At 39.5% G+C, this 18,333-nt stretch overlaps 3 protein-coding genes across 3 annotated transcripts; all 3 read left to right on the plus strand.

Annotated features, from left to right (window-relative positions):
• Nucleotides 1–8,512: 8,512 nt before the first annotated feature.
• LOC125017147 (gamma-crystallin M3-like) lies at nt 8,513–9,346 on the plus strand. Its single transcript, XM_047599998.1, has 3 exons — nt 8,513–8,595; nt 8,688–8,930; nt 9,014–9,346. Exons 1-3 carry the CDS (start codon nt 8,563–8,565, stop codon nt 9,290–9,292), a joined length of 555 nt encoding a protein of 184 aa, XP_047455954.1. The 5' UTR covers nt 8,513–8,562; the 3' UTR covers nt 9,293–9,346.
• A 1,788-nt stretch (nt 9,347–11,134) lies between these two features.
• Nucleotides 11,135–12,005, plus strand: LOC125017156 (gamma-crystallin M3-like). Its single transcript, XM_047600012.1, has 3 exons — nt 11,135–11,254; nt 11,358–11,600; nt 11,688–12,005. The coding sequence occupies exons 1-3, from the start codon at nt 11,225–11,227 to the stop codon at nt 11,961–11,963; spliced, it is 549 nt and encodes a 182-aa protein (XP_047455968.1). The 5' UTR covers nt 11,135–11,224; the 3' UTR covers nt 11,964–12,005.
• Nucleotides 12,006–16,460: 4,455 nt separating this feature from the next.
• LOC125018160 (gamma-crystallin M3-like) lies at nt 16,461–17,402 on the plus strand. The gene is made up of 3 exons (XM_047601896.1): nt 16,461–16,472; nt 16,674–16,916; nt 16,999–17,402. The coding sequence occupies exons 1-3, from the start codon at nt 16,461–16,463 to the stop codon at nt 17,272–17,274; spliced, it is 531 nt and encodes a 176-aa protein (XP_047457852.1). The 3' UTR covers nt 17,275–17,402.
• The last annotated feature ends 931 nt before the right edge of the window (nt 17,403–18,333 follow it).

The following is an 18,333-nucleotide window of genomic DNA, read 5'->3' on the forward strand; positions in this document are numbered from 1 at the left end:
GGTACGGATCAAGCACTTTTGCTGAGTACGAGTATTATACGAGTAATATGAGTCAATATCTGTGCTTGGATTGAATGAAAATCCTCATTGGTTATCTGACTGTGTCTGCGTTCTGTGATAGGGCCGGGCCCCTCCCCTGCACACATACATGTGTTGCTGTGTCCCGCTCTGCTCACTCTGACACACAACAGCTCTCTGTCTCTCAGGTTTGCGGTCTTTTCCGTAAACGTTTAGAGTTTCTTCAGCTTCAGGTTTGTTTTTACTCCGGTTTGTACTTACTTATATAAATCAGTGGAGTTCTGGTAAACTTGGGTTCTTTCGGACGTGGTGCAGATTAATGCGACTCACGTTGCGTCTCTGCCTGTCTGAGATTTTTTTCTTTTTCTTTTTTTTTTGGCTGGCTCTAACCAGTTTTTTTGACTTCACGCAGAGTGTCTGACACATTCTTGTTGTATTTCATTAAAAAATAAAGGTAGCAGGGGTATAAATATTACAAATTAAGAGAATGTGGACAGTGCTGCTAGCCACCTATAGCTGGTTGCATCAAGTTTTGCTGAGGTCAGGATGTAAGTCAGCGGATTGCTATCCGTTACAACAGTGAAGTGGTTGCCATGTGTTGCCTATGTTTTAAGAGCTGAAATCTTCTCAGGATCAGTCTGAACACCATTTCTGGAGACTACATGACCTAGATAACGAACTGATGTCTGGAAGAAGACACATTTTTCTGGGGATAACTTCAACCCAAACTCTTTGAGACGAGTGAGCACCTTCGTGAGTCTCTCTTCATGCTTCTCAAGGGTTCTGGAGAAAACTATGACATCATCAAGGAAGACTAATGGATCTTTCAAGTGCATATCCCCCATGCACTGCTCCATTAATCTTTGGAATGTGCTGGGGGCGTTTGTCACACCTTGAGGCATTCTGTTGAACTCCCAGAAATTGAGAGGGCACACAAAGGCCTTCTTCGGTTTGTCTGCTTCTTCAACCTTGATCTGGTAGTACCCCAACTTTAAGTCGAGAACTGAGAACCATTGAGAACCATTGAGGGCTGAGAATGTGACCTCCAGCTTTGGAAGGCTGTATGCGTCCTTTATAGTCTGGAGGTTTAGACGCCTATAGTCGACGCACAATCGGACTTGGCCGTTCTTTTTCCAGACTACCACTATGGGTGATGCAAATGGCGACTCTGACTCCCTGATAACTCCTGCATCAAGAAGCTCTTGAATGTGCCTCCGGACAGCTTCACTGTGGATCTGTCAGGCATGCAGTTTGAAGGGAGTTTCATCCAAGAGTTTTATGTGGTGTCGCACCTGGTACGTCTGGCCAAAATCGCTGCTTCCATTCAGATGGAACTGCGGAGTCACCAAAATTTTAATTTAAGGTGTGCTCTTGGGATGACTGGGTCTCTGGAGGTTGCTGGGGGAGTTCTGGTTGCTTGGCTATACTGCACTCCTTAAATAAGCTGGTCTGATAAGCACTTACCTCTGCAATGGTGTACTTGGCAGGAATGTCATGGTCAGACTCATTGCTTATGACAACTGGAAAGGGGGATGATGATGGATACTCAATGATGACTGATTTCTCATCACAAAGACCATTGACAAGGACAATTCCTTCCCCCACTACAGTTTCACCGGCTAGAATGACTTGAGGCATCCTACCTTGCATTTTCATTACCCCCTGGTGGTTGTTGCTTGCCTGTTTCCGTCAGAGACCTTGAGGACTACTATAGCCATGTGAGAGGGGTTGGCAATAGGTTAAGTCAGTTTCTGAGTAAATGTAAATGTAAACAGTACATCTAGGGTGTTCGTGCCTATGAGCATGAGGGACTGTGAAGTGTCAGGGACAACCAAGGCAAGTGTATTTACATCTATTGGAACCCCTACAAAGTCATTTGGAAAGGTTATGGTCATTTCTATATAGCCAAAGTAAGGCACTAGCTGGCCATTTGCGCCTTCCATTTCTAAGTGGTCGTGCAATGGCTTAATCTCCTGCTCTGAAAGGTGCTGCTTGTTAAATGACTCAGGTACAGTGGTAACTTGTGAGCCTGAGTCAAGAAGGCAGTTGACTTCCTCACCTTTCAGTCACTTGAGCTGTACTCAACCATTTGGGGAGTTGGAAAGGTTGGTTCTGCTTTGAATTATGTAGACTGGAACATGTTTTTAGCTCTGATGTTTTCTGGATGTGTACTGTCTTTGTTAATCTCAGCAGAGGCCTTGTCTTCCCTGTTTGAGGGACATTGTTGACTCTCCTCAGCCCCTGTTTGTCCCACAGCAGGAACTGTTAGTCGTTTAAAGGTAAGTTTGAATTTTCTGCTTCCCACTGGCGCTGTTTTTTAAGGGGCAAAAGAAGTAATAAAATAACACACAGACAAACAAATCTGGGGTTTATCAATTTTTTCTTATCTAATTTTTTTCCTACTCCGTGAACAAATTTAGAACTCCCTCAGATCATGCATATGCACAATTGATGAGAAATGTCCTTGGAAAAAAATACATAAATAAAAAAATAAGTACATACTATATTAAAACTTAACTTATCAGAAAAAAATGCTTATATCATAACAATAATTGAAGGGACCATCAAAACATGTTTTGCTGGGGCCGTGCCGTTCCATGGAGCTGCATCTCCATCACCCGAGACATCATTCTCATCCTCATGATTCTTAACATTCCCTTATGACGAACAATGTCGGAGTGAAGTGAAGGGAGGTTTTCATGGCATTGCTGGAATACCAAATACTATTGGAGCGATAGATTGCACCCATGTGCGCATTAAAGCTCCACCAACAAAGTCTGTCTTTAATAGAAAGAACTACAAATTCTTCCTGATTTGGCACAACCCTGACTTTGTAAATAACGATGAAGAATAATAATGAAGTCCCACTTCATCTCAGCACTTGGAAACATAAAAAAATAACCCACCTCCATCACCTCTTCCAGCGAAACTTACTAATGAGTCACACAGATTTATTTGATACGTTTGAAATAAGAAACGAAAACTTCCTCCAATAGTCTACCTACAGGTGACAATCAGGAAGATAATTCCAGTGCTCCAGGACTGCATACAGCCTCCACAATTCGTCACCAACATTAAAAAAAAGAAGAAAACTCTCTCTATAATATATAAGTTGCTATCAAACACCCATTCTATACATCTACCAATATCAAAATGGGAGGCTAATCTGTCCCTGTCTATGGACTCAGTCCTGCCAAAATATATTTAAAATTACAAAAAACTCGAATTTACAGCTGATCCAGTTCAAAGTACTCCACAGATCACACACAACTCAATACAAGATGCATAGAATGGGCCTCTCCCAATCTGATATATGTATGCAATACACCCAAAACTGTTCAGATTCCTATTACCACGTTCTCTGACTCTGTTCTCCGTTACAGCACTTATGGTCATTAGTAACACAGAAACTCGCCTTAATTTTTCTGACTGCAGAATCCCATTAACCCCTAACTTGTGCCTCATTGGTGACCTGGCAACAATCAGTCTTGCTCACCATCTATCACAATCTGTTCTTGTAGCTTTCACCTTCGCCAAGAAAACAATCCTAATGACCTTGAAGAACAAACAGTCACTAAACTTTTCCGAGTGGTTCTTTCCCAATATATATCGTTGGAGAAAATATCTGCTACCCGTAAAAATCAATTGACTCTGTTTGCAAAAAAAATGATCTGTATTCTGTGACACCCTCAACCTTAATTTATACCTTGATTTTGCCTGCTAGCTTATGCCTTTTCTGTTTTACTCACTCCAATACAATATTAATATTTCTCTTAAAGTGATAACTGTTATTATGGAAAATATTTTATTGCCTTCTACATCCAGGTTCACAATGGAGGATCCCTGGACCACAACATTTTGAGCATGCATTTGGGGTGCCCTCCTCCTTCTCACCCCTGGGTTGACTTCCGCCCTGAGCGGTCTACCCGGTGGCACTGGAGGCCTGAAGTTACCTGTGGCTCCGGGGCTTGCTCACTGTCCTGGCGTCGAGGTGTATCGGCGGCCGAATCTTCCTGGATTTCCCGGATGTCGTGGTGGTCTGGGCTGGCGCCTCAGCCCTGCGGCTGGGGACCTGGCCCTCACTTGCCTGCCTCCTAAATTGCGCTCACATCACAATCCACCCTACACTATGTTACTTATCACAGTCACAGCTAGGAACACCACATACATCCAACCAAAGTTTTTAATGCACCACGCCTTGGGGAACTACCCAGGGTCGGTAAGGGTCAGATTAGGCTGCAGGACAGTAGTGTATGGCGATTCGAAAAAGCATGAACCTGTTTGGAATAAAGTTAGGAGATATTGAACATTGCATAGCTTTAATTCTGTTTTGTTGTAACTTGAAACAGACTCTGCCTACTTTGCTTGCTCTCACAAACACTTTTGGGGTCTTTGCAGGTTACAAAATAAATACCTCTAAATCAGTAATATTATTTATGAATGAAAATGAGCGACCCTCCAATTCATACTCCTTTTCTGGTTTCATTGAAAGGCTTTGTGTATTTGGGTGTGAAGATAACTCCTACCATTGACAAAATTGTCCCAATGAACTACAATCCCTTAACAGATAAAGTTACAGAACTCATAAACAGATGGACAAAATTACCTATCTCTATGATCGAGCGCATCAGTGTTTTGAAAATGTCAATTTTACTTACTGTAAGTATTTGTATCTTTTCTTATGCACTTGCTCCCCCACTTTATTTTGTCCAGTCAATTGAAAAGCTCTTCTCCTCCTTCATTTGGAACAGCAGGCTTCCCAAGCTCAGGCTCACATTGTTATATCTACCATACGATAGAGGTGGATTACAGCTACCAAATTTTATGTGGTATTATAGGGCAGCTCAAAACAGAGCAGGGATGTTTTATTTTGTGAAGAACCATCCCCCAGCTTGGGTTTCAATAGAATCTCATTCACTTAATATTCCTTTGAATTTATATATTCAGCTGACAAACACAAATTAATCAAACTGACCAAAAACCCCTTCCTCAAAAATACAGTAATGATTTGGCACAGTGCTTTGGTATACTTAGGAGAGAATCCAAGTAATCACCATTTTCTCCTATCTTTGGTAATGATGATTTTCAGTCTGGAAGAGCAGACAGTGGGTTTAAAACGTGGGCATCTGGGTGTGTAGCTAAAATAGCTGACCTCTTTAAAGACAATCACACTTTCATGTCTTTCGAAGAACTTAAGGCCACATATGGAATACCCTCAAAACCCTTCTCTAAATATCTTCAATTGAGAAGTTTCATACTGGCCAGACAGTGTAATGGTTTGAAAGTTCCCTGACTATCTACACTTGAAGATGTTTGAGGAGATTTTCAGACTCCAAGGGGCAGGTGTCCTTTCTTTATAATCAGTTTCTGAGTAAATCCAAAGAGTCATCACAAAACATATTACAATCATGGAGATTCGATTTGCAAGAAAATCTAACAGAGGAAGAATGGGCCAGAGCTTGTTTAACAGCTCATACACAAACTGTGAATATTAGATCTAAATTACTACAATACAAATGGATTGGTAAGAATTGATGAGTCCTGTCTAATAAGGGCTGGACTGTTCTTTCACTCTATCACTATGTGCCCTATCGCAGACTTCTCTCCTCTACTGGGACACCCTTACCCCCTGGACTCTCTCATCTCTCCAGAGTTCTCCCATTCACTGAGGTGTAGCACTGCCCTCCCTGCCACACAAGGCTAAGAAAGAACTACAACTCAAACATCATGCAGGTAATCTGTGGCGCTGACTGCCGCATCCTCAAAGTTGTGGCCCGCTGGCCAGGAGGCACCCACGACTCCTTTGTTTTACACAACAGCACAGTGGGAATGTGTTTGGAGGCGGGAGCTGTAAGGTAAGGGACGGGTGGCTTGTTGGTGAGTAGCTCTTTAAAATAATATATCTTAAGTGTAAATCATTTATTCTGAAATTTTTTTTCTTACTTTTTGGGGCCATCTTTCAGTTTCACGTTCTCTCAGCTTCTCCATTAACTCTTCATGCAGCATTAAATAGAGGCGTGGCAGTATGCTGATTGCTGTTCACAGACACACACCTGTCAATTTAGAATGGTTCCGAGTTACTAACATACACACAGTTGTAAGAACAAAATTGACTGATACGCACTTGTCATGATTGATTGTTGATTTTGTGCAAGTACTTTTTTGGTCAGAGAATTTTAATGATCCATGAGGGAAATTACATTGTCACCGTAGCTTTGTTGCGTAAAAAAATAAAGAAGAAAGATAAAATAAAATGAGATTAGATTATAAGTAAAAATAAAAATAAAAAGTGTAATCAAAAAATTTACAGAATTAGCATTATGAAAAAGTATACAAAAATTGTTGGCAAAACAGTGTCTGATATGGTTGTTTGGTCAGTTGCATAGCAACAGCAGCATGGATGTCTTTATTAGTATTGTTATATAACACTAAGCCTCACAGTAATAAGACCAAATGAGTGACTAGAAAGATTGTTGAAGTTAAAAACAAAAGTCAGAATGAAGTGGAACCCTTAGAATTGTCTTTGTCTTCTGTCAGTAATGTTTAAGTAGTGATATATAATTCTTAAATTTTTTTTTCTCTTTCCTTTGTATGTTTTTTTACGTCTGTAGTCTGTATTGTACTGTCTGACTTTTGTATCTTTTAAAAGCTTTCGGTGTTGGTGTTATATTAATAAAGATAACATTCCAAATAAACCTTGCTTCTTCTTTTTTAGCCAAAAAATTTTGTCTACTGATATGAGCTTTTGTCTTTATATATAATTTGTGTAAATAAATACTATTAAAACTAAAAGTCAACCGGCAAATGAAACGACTATATTTATAATTTTGGATGCAGGATGATTTAAAAGTATCTAACGTGTAGAAAGATGGAAATGCTTTAACACATTTATCTCTCACAATGTTTACAACAGATCTCATCCTGGTTCTTAGGCTGGTGTAGAGCAGGCTAACAGCGGAGGATAGATCACCATGGTTACTTGTCCAGGATAAAGTGATCCTGCTTTTGTGCAACCGACTTAAGGAAGTTCATCCAGGATAACCAACATATCCAGGATTAATCCCTTATCCTGGTTTTGTGAAATACCCCTCTGAGCTGCCTGGAGTGAGGCCTGAGATTCCCGCTGAACTTCAGAAGAAACATTGGGGATGCCAGGCAGGAGGTGGAACTCGAGGAGAGGAAAAAGGAGTTCAGGTTGGCGGTGCTGTCTGTATTCATGGGTTACGATATTTGGCAACAAGATGTCCAAAGTATATCTCATGGGGCGGCTATGGCTCAGTAGGTACAGCGGATTGTCCATGAACCGAAGGGTTAGCGGTTCGATCGCCCGGTTCGATCCCCCGGTTCAATCCCTGCCAAAGTGTCCTTGAGCAAGATACTGAACCCCCAGTGGCTCCCAGTGCAACTGGCGCTGGTGTGTGAATGTGTGTGTGCTTGTGTGAGCGAATGGGTGGATGTGTCTCTGACTGTAAAAGCGCTTTGAGTACCTTTGAGTAGGTAGAAAAGCAAGACCATTTACCATTTACCATGACCCATGCAGTTCATGGAGTGGCCCCTTGAGGCTGGCTCTAAAAGGGAGCAAATCCCCATAGAGCTGTTAAAAAGCTGTTGAATGTAACTAATACAGTAACAGTTGTTATGTAACTAAAAGTAAGTAAGTAACTTTAAAAGTAATTAAATAGTAAAGTAACTAAGTTACTTTTTTTGGAGTACCTTTTAAGTAGTAATTGGTATTCAGATTATTTTTTTAAGGTACATGTGGCAACACTGTTAGCCACTATATTAGCCTCAAGGAGCTAAAATGAACTTTCATGAAAGCTATGTGTTTGAAAAGTCCAAATGAAGCAGTTTTCATTCAGTTTTGCACTCAGTCTGATCATTATGACTCAGTCATAATAATTCAAAAAACAATTAAACACTGCAATGATAATGCAATGATGATGATCATTTATATATACTGTTAATAACATGATGAAATTCGATAATAATTATTATATTTATATAATAATAACATTTAAGAAGTGTATAATTATAAACACAATTCTTTTCCTCTTCATCCTGTAACACTTAACTCCACATCGTTCATTTATCACAAGCACATTAATACTTTTTGTTCACAGATGTGTCTGGTGTAATTTATTTACTACTTAAAATGTTTTTATTTAGTCTTACAGATATATAAACATGTGTTTTAAGTAATATAGCATATTAAAATCAAGAAATGTCAGCTTAAATAACTTTTGCTGAAACATTATGCAACATATGCATCACATGGGTCAGCCTATTCACATATGACAGCTGTTGTTGAAAGTGTTCTCTGTAATGAGAAGAAAAGACCTTTCTAAAGACTGCGAGGTACCCAGTGCCTGGAAAAAAAATTGATGTAACCTCTGCATTTTGTGGGCCTCAGTGGTAAGTTGCTGAGTAAGGGTTCTCTGTAGAGGGGGCTCTGGTTCTTTACGTTCGGTCAGGTATAAAAGGAAGAGGTTAAACCGGGAAGGAAGGCAGTATTGGAGCAACAGCAACAACTCATCCACAGACAACATGACCAACACCGGCATGAGCATGAGGGGCAAGGTACAACATCTTCTATTTATCAAGCAGAGATCACTGTTGATGAATTAACTTTGCTGCTTTTATGAATCAATTGAGCATAATTTCCTTTCCAGATCATCTTCTACGAGGACAGAAACTTCCAGGGTCGCTCCTATGAGTGCATGAGCGACTGCTCCGACATGACCTCCTTCCTGAGCAGGTGTCACTCCTGCAGGGTGGAGAGTGGCTGTTTCATGGTCTACGACCGCCCCAACTACATGGGCAACCAGTACTTCATGAGGAGGGGCGAGTATGCCGACTATATGAGCATGATGGGAATGAGGGACTGCATTAGGTCTTGCCGCATGATTCCCATGGTAGGTTACAAATTCTACTCTTCTGTTAAATTCTGTAAAACTGTTTAAAAGCAACATTTTCACGTCTTTAATATGCTTTACAGTACAGAGGATCCTACAGGATGAGGATCTATGAGAGGGAGAACTTTGGAGGTCAGATGTACGAGCTGATGGATGACTGTGACAACATCATGGACCGCTACCGCATGTCCGACTGCATGTCCTGCAACGTGATGGACGGCCACTGGCTGATGTACGAGCAGCCCCACTACAGAGGCAGGATGATGTACATGAGGCCCGGGGAGTACAGGAGCTTCAGGGACATGGGATACAGTGGCATGAGATGGATGAGCATGAGGCGCATCATGGACTCCTGCTACTAAATGTTCACTGAATGTTCATTGTCCACTGGCACTGAATAAAAGAATTCTACACTATTTTCTCTTTTGTCAATCTCATTCATAAACTGTCATTATACTAGAGTAATGTACTAACATCTAAAATTTGCTTTTAGGCATGAAGTGCATTAGCAAATCAAATTTTCCTCCCAATACGTACTAAATCTGATGACAAAAACTAATTTTAAGATTTTAAAGATCTTCTAGTCAGTTTATTAATTTCACTGCTGTGCCATGATGGTTTAAGCATCACGTCGACTAGTCACTGATCACTTGACAATAACAGCAAGGACGCCTACTACAAGTCTAATTGGTCATTGCAATACTAATAATAATAAATATAATATATATATATGTATATATATATATATATAATAAAACTGGCAGCGGTCTGTCAAGTGTATGGAAATACTTCAATAAATATAAAGCCTATATTACCGTGACAGGTTCGTTCTGAAATACAACTAAGGTACAACTACTATGTACACTCATCTGAAAAGACATCCACTAACGCTAGCATAATAACGGTCCAAATTCTCTTGGTAGTATTTACACAGTATTTACACAGTCGATTACACAGTTTTCACTGAATGTGGGGCTAGAGTAAAGTCCACAGTGCCTTTCAAAATGACGAAGTTCAGCTGTCAGCTGCCAGTAGTCAATTAACAACTCCAGAATTAGGTGCACATCAAGTATTTGGTAAAGTTAGTGAAGCTTTAGCTGCAGTCCCCAGAGAATGTGTCAGAGAAGTACCTGCTACACTATCCTATTCAACATCAGTCTCTAATAAGAGAGATGTTGATTCAACTATGTTTTCATTCTGTAGTACTATTGAATTGAAACATGTTCCTATTATTTCAGTCTAAATAACAGAAACTCTTTAGTATTTAATTCAATCCAGTTCAATAGCACCACAAACTCTCCACAATAATCATCCAGGTGAACCACCACTTTTTTGACACTGTTTCTGCATCAACTCAATATTAGAACATTCATGAAGGAGGATTTATATGAGAATGCATTTACTAGTCAACCTAATGATGTGACAGAGGAGGCTAGATTGTATAGGAGTGAAATCTGGCTTTCTTGGCATGAAACAACCTGACAATAACAGTTTAATCATCGTATTGGTTTACTTCTCCTTTATTCTCTTTATTACTCTTTAATGCATGTAGCCCTAGCAAACATTTTTATTCACAATTACATAATAAAAAAATAATCAAAATTTGGTTTACTGTTACAAACAAGGAGCTCCTCCTTATTTAACTCCTTAATTCCTCCTCCTCCTGAATTCCATGGATTCCATGAGAGGTTAAATCACTGCATAAACTCTATTTAAAAAACAAAATGCTGCAAACATGTGAAAAATACAAAAACTGACGAAACACATTTACTGATTCTACTGTGTCGCATATATGAGCAACTCATGAAAACATTCGTAGTTACAGTGTCAGGAAAATAGATATTTTCTTGTACCAATCCAGGTACTGAAGCATACTTACACTACTCTTATAGTAAGACATAATCAATCATTGTAGTAAATGATGATTTTAGTAAATAAAATTATTTATGTAAATAAATGGAATTTATTTACTAAATGCAACTATAATTGCACAGCTTTAGGTTAAATGCAGTTACACGAGTGAAACAATAGCTTTACAATAGAGAAAATAGGCTTTGTGTGACTTTGTGAAAACGATAGCATTTCTAAAGTCTTCAAAGCCCACCATGTGATTGTATGTCACCGTACCAGAGGCACTAGTGCAGTGCTCTATACCATGTTGCTGGGTCAGGAGTTTTAACAATAGGGCCCACTGACTCTTTAAGCTTTGGTCAGGTATAAAAGCAAGGGTTAAACCCAACAGGACAGCAGTGCAGCAGTGCAGCAATAGCAACAGCAGCAGCTCAACTCCAAGTATGTCCACTACTGACATGAGCATGGGCAAGGTAAGCTTCACAACACTTTCAAATCCACATTATGAACATCACAGTGGTTGTAATATGGAGAGTAAATGTCTGCCAACTTTAAATCTAAACTCATGTTTTTCAGATCATCTTCTACGAGGACAGGAACTTCCAGGGTCGCTCCTATGAGTGCATGAGCGACTGCTCCGACATGTCCTCCTACCTGAGCAGGTGTCACTCCTGCAGGGTGGAGAGTGGCTGTTTCATGGTCTATGATCGCCCCAACTACATGGGCAACCAGTGGTTCATGAGGAGGGGCGAGTACTCCGACTACATGAGCATGATGGGATGGAGCGGAGGCATCAGGTCTTGCCGTATGATCCCCATGGTAGGTTACAAAGTAACATGCCATCATGTTCTGATAGGTGTGCAACCTTTACATTAATCATTAATTATTTTTATCTTTACAAAACAGTACAGAGGTCAGTTCAGGATGAGGATCTATGAGAGGGAGAACTTCGGAGGTCAGATGCATGAGCTGATGGACGACTGCGACAACATCATGGACCGCTACCGCATGTCTGACTGCATGTCCTGCAACGTGATGGACGGCCACTGGCTGATGTATGAGCAGCCCCACTACAGAGGCAGGATGATGTACCTGAGGCCCGGCGAGTACAGGAGCTTCAGGGACATGGGATACAGTGGCATGAGGTGGATGAGCATGAGGCGCATCATGGACATGTGCTAGACAGTTTCATTCTGAAATAAAACAACTGAAATGGAACAATAACTAAAGAATGTGACTTTCTGTTACTTCACAATTTATTTTACACACCAATGGAATAATTATTAGCATGACTGGTGAGGTTCAAAGTGAAACAGGTGTCCCAACAAGTAAATTAGTGGTACTGTGACTGGTTAGAGAAGCAGCTTGAAACCAAAGGCTGACTGTTTGTATCTGATCCCATGGTATTTTTTTTTTTTTTTTGCAAATTCCCATTTACACAGTTATAATCAGTTTGTTAACTAAATCAAAGAGAAATGTTAATTAGTCATTGTCTGCAATTGGGGGGGGGGGCAGAGAGAGGGAGACACAGCTGTTAGTAATAGAAAATAAATTATAAGAGATTGAAAGACAGGAGCTTGGTGCCTAAGCTTTGTCAAAAAGGAAAGTCTGACCTCAAAAGTAGAGTGGGTGTCCGCCTCCCGAACCCAAACTAGGAGCTGGTTCCACAGGAGAGGACTCATTGTGTTGTGGTGTATCGCCCACCTGCTCCATGTTGATGTTGGCAGTGACAGTCTTAGCTCTTCATTTATGTCATTATTAGACTCAACTGGCTTTTCTCAGAATGAAAATGGTTCAACTCACTGTTTCAATCACACCTTAGATCTTGTACTAATTTATGGCATAGAAACTGAAGGTCTAACCATATATTCTCACAACTCTCTATTGTCCGATCATTCTCTTGTAACATTTGAATTTACTAGTAATTATACAGAAACTGGAAAGACATTTCATTATGTTAGACACTTATCTGATGATGCTGTAACTAGACATAAGGAATTAATACCTTCAGTATTTACCTCAGTGCCTTTATTCGTGATGTGGATGTCAGCAACCACAATCTAACTCAATCACAAATAGATTATTTTGTTGACAGCACGACAGCATCGCTTAGTACAACTCTAAATCGAGTTGCTCCTCTTAAAAAGAAGGTGGTAAATTGAAGGAGGGTAGCTCCATGGTATAATTCACAGTTGCGTAGTTCAAAGCAGGCAGTTTGAAAGCTGGAAAGAATTTGGCATTCTACTAGTTCTGAAGAAGCTAACATAGCCTGGAAAGATAGTTTAACAACTTATAAAAAAAAACTCTCCGTAAGATTAGGACAGCGTATTATTCTTCATTAATAGAAGAAAACAAGAACAACCCCAGATTTCTTTTCAGCACTGTAGCCAGGCTGACAAAGAGTCACAACTCTGTTGAGCCATCTATTCCTTCAGACCTCAGCAGTAATGACTTCATGAGCTTCTTCACTGATAAAATTGTTGGCATTAGAGATAAAATTTATAGCACCCTTCCATCTGTCAAAGATGTAAGTACAGTGGCATTAGAAACCTCTGTAGGGCCTAGTCAATATTTGGATTCTTTCTCCCTAATTGATCTTCCTGAGCTCACTTCAGTTGTTGCAGCATCTAAACCATCAACTTGTCTTCTTGACCCCATCCCAACTAAGTTGCTCGAGGAGGTTTTTCCATTAATTAATACCTCCATATTAAATCAGATAAACTTATCTTTATTAACAGGATATGTGCCCCAGTCTTTTAAAACTGCTGTAATTAAACCATTACTTAAAAAACCCACTCTTGACCCAGATGTTTTAGCCAACTACAGGCCAATTTCCAACTTTCCTTTTATTTCTAAAGTTTTGGAAAGGGTTGTTGTCAAGCAGTTGGTTGATCATTTAAACAGGAATGCTTTGTTTGAAGAGTTTCAGTCAGGTTTTAGAGCTCATCATAGTACAGAAACAGCTCTGGTTAAAGTTACCAATGATCTCCTCATGGCTTCAGACAATCGACTTGTCTCTATACTTGTCCTGCTAGATCTCAGTGCTGCATTTGACACTATTGATCACAATATTCTACTACAGAGACTTGAAAGTGTGATCAAGATTACAGGTACTGTAACTGCACTAGACTGGTTTGAATCATATCTGTCAGACAGATTCCAGTTTGTCCATGTAAACAACAACTCTTCTACATATACCAAAGTAAGCTATGGAGTTCCTCAGGGTTCTGTGCTAGGACCAATATTATTCACATTATACATGCTTCCCTTGGGCAATATTATTAGAAAGCACGGCATAAACTTCCGTTGCTACGCAGATGATACCCAGCTATATTTATCTATGTAACCAGATGAAACTATTCCGCTGGTTAAACTCCAAGCATGCCTTAAAGACATAAAGGTTTGGATGACCTGTAATTTTCTACTTTTAAACTCAGACAAAACCGAAGTTATCGTATTTGGCTCTAAACATGTCAGAGACTCATTATCTAATCACCTACTTTTGTTGGATGGCATTACCGTGGCCTCCAGTACTACTGTGAAAAACCTTGGTGTTATATTTGACCAGGATATGTCCTTTAATTTTCACATAAAGCAGGTGACTAGGACTTCTTTCTTTCACCTTCGTAATATCATCAAAATTAGGAACATCCTTTCTCAGAGTGATGCGGAAAAACTAGTTCATGCATTTGTGTCTTCCAGGCGGGATTATTGTAACTCGTTACTGTCTGGCTGTCCAAGTAGCTCTTTAAAAAGCCTCCAAATGATTCAAAACGCTGCAGCAAGAGCACTGACAGCAATTAGCAAAAGAGATCATATTACCCCAGTTTTAGCTTCTCTTCACTGGCTCCCTTTAAAATCTAGAGCTGAATTTAAAATCCTCCTACTTGCACTACAGTCTCTAAATGCAAGTCTACTTGTGGTTCCTAGAATTTCTAAAAGTAGAATGGGAGGTAGAGCCTACAGATATCAGGCTCCTCTCCTGTGGAACCAGCTCCCAGTTTGGGTTCTGGAGGCAGACACCGTTTCTACTTTTAAGGTCAGGCTTAAGACTTTCCTTTTTGACAAAGCTTATAGTTAGGTCTGGACTTAACCACCCCTTAGTTATGCTGTTACAGGCATAGGCTGCTGGGGGACAATACACCAAGCTCCTGTCCTCTAGTCTCTTATAATTTCTTTTCTATTACTAACTGCTGTGTCTCCCTAGATTTTAAAGGGAGCCAATGAAGAGAACCTGAAACTGGAGTATGATATTATGTATCTTGCTAATTCCTGTCAAGGCAGGTCAAGCCAATAAGGCATCATAAAACATAAAAATAAAAACAACAACAACAAAAAAAAACAAAAACAAAAAAACAACTTGCTCTAAAGGGTATAAATGTGTAAGGGATGGTGTCTGTCATCAGGAACAAATGGTCAACCATAGGGACTGACTTATACCACAGTCTTTTGCCAACGTTGCCAAAACTTAAGACAACTACTTTGTATTTTTTGAGAGTTTTTGTTTTTTAGCAGCCATAAGTCAGTTACCTTTGTAACATCTCAGGGTTCAATTAATACCTGGAACAATCATTATCATCCAATAAGCTCCTAACGCCAATAAAGTTCTGCTCACTATCGCAGTAAAATGACAGGAATTAATGGACATCCTGAAACCAGTCAGAACTGTATTTGCCCAGGTCATAGTTCCAAGTGTGGTTGTGTGAGTGAATGGGTAGATGTGTCTGTGACTATAAAGTGATTTAAGTACCAATGAAAGGTAGAAAGACACTGTATAAAAACAAGGCCATTTAATATTTATACATTTAGATAGACAGTCAGTTATGTAAAGGCTCAATACTGCTCTCAAATTATTCCACAAATTATTCTACAATGAACTGTACATGGAATACCTAAAGCACTGGACTTAGTAGTGTAATGATAACCATGTAATATGAAGCTAATGTGATTTGACAAATAATTCCATATGGTGTAAATTAGATTACTGGCTAAAGTGTTTGTGAACTGTTTGTGAAGTGTAAGCGTTTATGGATGTTTGTTCACCAAGACTTATGATGACGACTGGTCCCACTCACAAATTATTTTGTTGCGGTAGAAAATTGGAGTCTGGAGTCTCTCTGTTGGGAACTGATTCTGCTCCTGCAAAGATCTGTTGTGGCAATCAGATTGCTTGGGGGCGGAGCTTAATGGGGTGATGGACAGAGGAGTAACAGTAGTCATCGACATCATCTGAGAAACAAGGAGATCAACTAGTTTACAACTAAATGTCTCTGCTCAGTTGGAGCACTATCAAATCAATGTAGAGATATTTTATTTTTGGCTTTAAGATTCTGGATTACAAATTCTTTGTGAATTATATAAGGATAATTCAGACATGCTATGTGTCCTTTTTTTGTCAGTGGCAACAAAGCTAGAACAGTAAAACATCTTTTTAACATTTCAAGTGACCTCAAATGTAAATAATAGATAGAGAAGCCATTTCATCTAGAACAGCGGAGTCACAGAGAGGGAACATAATAACTTTGCCATCAGCATTCACAAACAGGGGGTATGTTGCTGACTCTGGTCCTCCATACAATAGTGGCACTGATCCACTGGATGTGTCGTTAGGTTAGGTATAAAAAAAAGGCTTAAATTCAGGATAGGATTGCTATAGCATCACTCAATCTATCAGCCACCATGTACGGTAAGGTAAGTCCATGCAGATAGTTTACTACTAACTGCTGCTCCTGTGATGTGTGCATACCTTAAGCTTTTTGCTTTACTATATTATTTTAGTTCCACTGCATGCAACTACAGACTACATGATATTATTTTGTGGTTACGATTCAAGAGCTGTTGACGTCAGTATTGAGATGGTTACTGATCTTTGTGTGCTGTACTGAATTCTAGATCATCTTCTATGAAGAAAAGAACTTCCAGGGTCGCTGTTATGAGACCAGCAGTGACTGCGCTGACACATCCTCCCACCTGAGCAGGTGTAGCTCCTGCAAGGTGGAGAGTGGCTGCTTTATGGTCTACGACCGCCCCAACTACATGGGTCAGCAGTATTTCCTTAGAAGGGGCGAGTACTCAGACTACCAGAATCTGATGGGATTTGGCAATTGTATCATGTCATGCCGTATGATCCCCATGGTACTCAGGAAGCACCACATGATTTACCTCCAAAACGAAAGATGTTAAATAAAATAATTAACCCTACATTGTCTCCTAACAGCACAAAGGGTCTTACAGAATAAGGATCTATGAGAGGGAAAACTTCAGCGGTCAGATGCATGAGTTGAATAATGACTGCGACAACATCATGGACCGCTACCGCATGTCCGACTGCCAGTCCTGCAATGTGATGGACGGCCACTGGCTGATGTATGAGCAGCCCCACTACAGAGGCAGGATGATGTACATGAGGCCCGGGGAGTACAGGAGCTTCAAGGACCTGACATACGACCGCATGAGATTCAGCTCCATCCGATGTATAACTGACTCTTGTTAATGCTAAAACATTGATCTGCATTGAACTGCATAAATAAAAACTTCCATTTTCTATCATGGCATAAACAACTTTCAGTGTTGATAACAATAATACATTTGATTTAATTGTGATGTATATTGTATTATTTGAATGCAAAATTTAAATACTCAATGAAGCTGAAATCTGGAAAAACTGTTGTTGCTCATTGGTTATTCAGACGAAAGACCTCAGATGTTGTCATTTTCAGTATCACCTCAATATCAGTAAATATTCCTGTTTATCAGGTGACACTGATTCTGCTTTAGATTGAAGACAATATATATGAAAGCAGCGACATATATTCAGTTAGAAATTTGGAATTATTTAATTTTTTGATTTTGTTAGTAGTATTGGTCAGGATGAAGTAAAGAGCACCCTATCCCTTCTGTTATGTAGCTGTATACCATTTTGGCTGATTCAGTGTTTAGAGGAACAATCCATGAGTGGTGAGCAGCAGATATTCCACCACAACATCAGAGACCACATGGAACTGGAACTAACTGAACTAAATTAAATTAAATTAAATTAAATTAAATTAAATTAAATTAAATTAAATTAAATTAAATTAAATTAAAGGCAGGATCATTACATAACTTCTTTGTTGCAACTCTTCCATATTGCCAAAGATGGTGGCTCTACATTTTTTCAATATAGTGCAATCACTCTTATTGCATGGAGAAGTCCAAACTCAATCATTTTCGATCGCTTTGTTGTTCTGACAAAGTCCTTGGGGTATATTCCAAGCATACAGATTGTTGAAATTAAAGGAATATTACACTTAACCATCTGTGATAAACATTTAACTACATTGCCAGAATACCAGAATCGTAGGGCACTCCCATAAGCAGTGTATCCAAGATCCCTTTTCAGTGATGCATTGAACACAAACATCGGGAATGTTAGGGGAGACATGATGAAGTTTAATAGGAGTTATGTAAACCCTCATTAACCATTTATACTTAACGGTCTACTTAATCACTTTTAATGTTGTATTAATTTAATTCTTCTGAGTCTTTAAACATACCCTTCTCCAATCTTCAT

This window comes from Mugil cephalus, chromosome 12 (assembly GCF_022458985.1).
Source record: "Mugil cephalus isolate CIBA_MC_2020 chromosome 12, CIBA_Mcephalus_1.1, whole genome shotgun sequence".
NCBI classification, from domain to species: domain Eukaryota; kingdom Metazoa; phylum Chordata; class Actinopteri; order Mugiliformes; family Mugilidae; genus Mugil; species Mugil cephalus.